General features: G+C 37.5%; 1 protein-coding gene across 1 annotated transcript; it reads right to left on the bottom strand.

The window, feature by feature from the left end:
- Nucleotides 1-2,698: 2,698 nt before the first annotated feature.
- On the bottom strand, nucleotides 2,699-3,649 carry LOC103211819 (olfactory receptor 4S2-like). Its single transcript, XM_007957802.2, has one exon. The coding sequence runs from the start codon at nucleotides 3,632-3,634 to the stop codon at nucleotides 2,699-2,701; it is 936 nt and encodes a 311-aa protein (XP_007955993.1). The 5' UTR covers nucleotides 3,635-3,649.
- Between the last annotated feature and the right edge of the window lie 215 nt (nucleotides 3,650-3,864).

The raw sequence follows: 3,864 nt of genomic DNA, 5'->3' as shown, positions 1-3,864 counted from the left end.
TGCATTATTTGTTCAATGTAAAGACTTAAAATATACAATACTTCTAACATTTGTTGGCATGCCTTATTTGTTATTATAATGAAAAGCTCAAATAACTGAATTACCTAGGAACTATTTCTAGTAGGGGACAACTTCCAAGCCATGAAGTCTCTACAGATTGCAGACAATAAATGTCTACTTTGCCTGGAGTAATGAAGAATACAATACATTTCAGAATGTCTGAGTTGAAATGACCCTGGATAGCATCGGATTCCCTTCTTTGAAAGTGAATCAGAGAAGTGAAGTACAAAAGGAGGCAAACGGGTCTTCCTTCTTCATGGCTTGTGACTTTTGGTAAAACACAGCTCTCTGTCCCTGCTGCATTGGTCACTGTTCTCGCTACCCAGTGCTGTTCTGACAAGAATATACCACAAATGGGATGGCTTGAACAAACAGCAGTTTATTCTCTTACCGTTCGGGAGGCTACAAGTCCGAATTCAAAGAGCCAGGCTCTAGGGGCTGGATGAAAGCCCCTTGACCTTGGGCTTCAGCTCTGCTTCTTGCTCTTGGCCCACTGAAGCTAGAGGCATCTCTTCAAGCAGCAACTATTGGCTGCTGAGGCTAACAAGCCCAAGGTCGACAAATAAAATGCCACAAAGTCTCATCTCCTGTCTTGTGACAGAGCATGGTTATAAAGCTGTTACAAACATAAAAATCTTTTGATGATAAATCTATGGAATAAAATGCTATTTCTGACCTGCCTTGCCCCACCAAAACTGGAGAGTGTAAGTTCTCCTTAGTTTTGGTTATTTCCTTCCAAGGAACCAAGAGGAGATTCTCTGAGTTCCTCTGGTAAGGACTGACTCTGAGAAAATTTTATGAACAAGGGTGAGTTTAAAAAGGCACAGGTGGAAATTTGTGTATTCTTTCAAAATGTTTCTCTTCCCAGCCTTAGAAAATCATGAACCTGGCTACTTCTTCCTTCTGAGGGGCCTTACACCTGCATGTATTACTCTTATCCCAAACATTTATTGTAAAGGAATGAGGAAGAAAGTCTTGTGGGAAAATCATCAGATGGATAACATTGATTTATTTCAGACTTTTCTAAATTCAGAGACGTTGTAGTTCCCTTAATGATGGTTATGACAACAGATGGGGAATTATACATAAAAGCAGAATCTTTTGATTCATTGACTTACACATCTCTTTAGCTCTAACAGCCTCAAGTGTCATCTAGCCCCGGTGATTCCAAATGCAGGTTCCCTGACTACACAAAAATTACCAGAGGAACATCTTATACATATAGATTTTTATATTTCACTTAACCCTCACATACTGAATAAGAATCTCTTGGAACTGTTTCTATGATCTGTTTATACATCTCTCAAGATGATCCCAATGATCTGCCGAGCTTGAGAAGCAGTCACCTAGACCTCATATTAAAATTGAGAAAATGGAGGCCCACAGAGACCTAGTGAGTATATGGGCAACCTGGAATAATAACCATGGATTTACATGGTCCCAGGGCAGGAGTTTCTTGATTATAACTTCTAAGTCAGATGTCTTACTGCGTGTTGATTTTTTTTTCTCTTTAATTCTGTGACTGTAACAACAAAAGCAAGCATTTTTAAGCACTAATTATATTCAGATCTTAGTGTGAGAAATGTTTACACACACACACACAACCTGCATCACAAACAGATATGAGATGTACATGATAAGTGAATAATCAGAATTGTGGAAGAGGAAATGGAACAATGACAAAGAGTTAATTAGTGATCTGTTCACCAGTATCAGAAAAAAAACAAAAACAAAAAGTCAAACTTGCATCCTAAGGTGAAGGAGAAAAACATCAGTTCATATGACATTTTTTATATTTTTTAATGAGAATTAGTCTTTCTGGAATTTACTGGTGGAAATCTGGTTAGTTAAGCAATGGATCAGTAGAATATGATTCATTATATAAAGTACAATTGCTTAGTAAAATATGAGGGAAATAAATAAAAATTGCATTTGCAATGCTAAAATTGCATTTACCCTGCTGATTGAATCACAGTCATCTATTTGTCACAAGTGGCTTTATTTTCATTCTCTTTCTTCAACTTTTTCTGTTAGTCATTTCACATGAACAGAGATTGTGGCTATATATATTCCAGGTATAGATTAGAGTCAGTAAATAACAACAGATTCATTGGCTGTTATAATTAAAAGGTGGTCAACTTGTCCAGTATCTTTAATGCTTTGGCAAATAACATGAGTCTTATTACAAATAGAATGTTTTTTTTTGTTTTTTTTTCCCACAAGAGGAGAACATATCTTTTGTCTCTTATAATTTTATTTTATCCCTTTTTTACATTCAACGCACACTTCCCTTCCCATTCCAAGCTTTCCAGGATTAGTTTTCATGAGAATCTTTGTTTTGGGAGGACTTACATCAGCAGTCTTTAGCTTAGATCCTTGCTAATTGTCTTGTATTCTCTTTTTATTTATTTATTTATTTATTTTTTTGAGTAAAACATATGATATGTACTAGTCACAGATCTTAACCCTGAGTAGACTTTCACTTTTTAAAGAAAATAGGTGACAATGCTAAGAAGAAAATAACATTTGTTTCTCGCAACAACCATACAAAGTTGGTATTACAGTCTTCATTGTATAGATGTGTTAACCAAGATTGAAAGAATTAAAATAATCTACTTTAAGGTACTGTTACTTCAAACTACTTGTTATTGGCCTCCTGGAAAACCTTCCTACACCACAGGTTCTTCATTGCAATTTTTACTCTTGTATTTCTCAGTGTATAAATCAGGGGATTTAACATGGGGACAATGATCGTGTAAAATACAGCCACCATCTTATCTTCAGCAAAGGTAGTATCAGGGCGCATGTACATGAAGGTACAAGGACCAAAAAAAATGATGACCACAGTAATGTGGGAGCCACAGGTGGAGAGAGCTTTGCGCCTGCCTTCTGCTGACTGCCTTCTTAAGGACACCAGGATGACAGTGTAGGAGAATAACAAGATAACAAAGCCTCCCAGAGTAATGGTTCCAGTATTGGCCGTATCAACAACACCAGCGATATATGTGTCTGAGCAGCCCAGTTTCAGCAAAGGGTGGACATCACAAAAGTAGTGATCAATCTCATTGGGTCCACAAAAGGGGAGCTGGAGCACCAAAGACAGCTGGATGATGGAATGTAAGAGCCCACCTACCCAGGCTCCCAGCAACATTCTATTGCATCTGCCCTGGTTCATGATGCTCATATAGTGTAGTGGTTTACAGATGGCCACATACCGGTCATAGGCCATTACAATAAGGAGGAAGATCTCAGTACTACCAAAGAAATGTACCCCAAAGAGTTGCAACATGCACCCTGTGTAGGAGATAGCTTTGCTCTTGTTTAATAGGTCAACAATCATCTTGGGAGCTGTAACTGAGGAGAAACAGATGTCCACAAAAGACAAAAGGTTGAGAAAGAAATACATAGGAGAATTGAGAAGGTTGCCCATGTGCACTGTCAGCATGATGAGAAGGTTTCCCAGAAGAATAGCTGCATAGAAAAAAGAAAACACCACAACAAAAATTTCTTGCACCTTGGGGTTCTGAGAAAGGCCCCAGAAAATGAATATAGTTACATTGTTTACTTTTTCCATGGAATTTGTCCAGGAGCCCAAGTTCTTGAGACAATTAAATTGTCTGGAAGAAATAAAGAGAACCAATAGCATTATTTGTAGTGAAGAAAAACAATGCATTATAGTAGTAGTTGAAACTGAAAAATAGGTACTCACTGCTATTAGACATGCACAGTCAGAGAAATTGAAGAGTATATATTCTGACCATTGTCCTTCATACAACAGTCCATTCATTCACTTTAGATGTGGAA

The sequence above is a fragment of the Orycteropus afer genome, unplaced genomic scaffold (assembly GCF_000298275.1).
Source record: "Orycteropus afer afer isolate SDZICR_OR568_19922 unplaced genomic scaffold, OryAfe1.0 scaffold00799, whole genome shotgun sequence".
Taxonomy (NCBI): domain Eukaryota; kingdom Metazoa; phylum Chordata; class Mammalia; order Tubulidentata; family Orycteropodidae; genus Orycteropus; species Orycteropus afer.
Note: the sequence above shows the minus strand (reverse complement) of the source record. Positions and strands in the feature narration are given on the sequence as shown.

Excerpts from the sequence above, each read along its gene's own strand:
- LOC103211819 (XM_007957802.2), bottom strand. The coding sequence starts at position 3,634 with ATGGAAAAAGTAAACAATGTAACTATATTCATTTTCTGGGGCCTTTCT.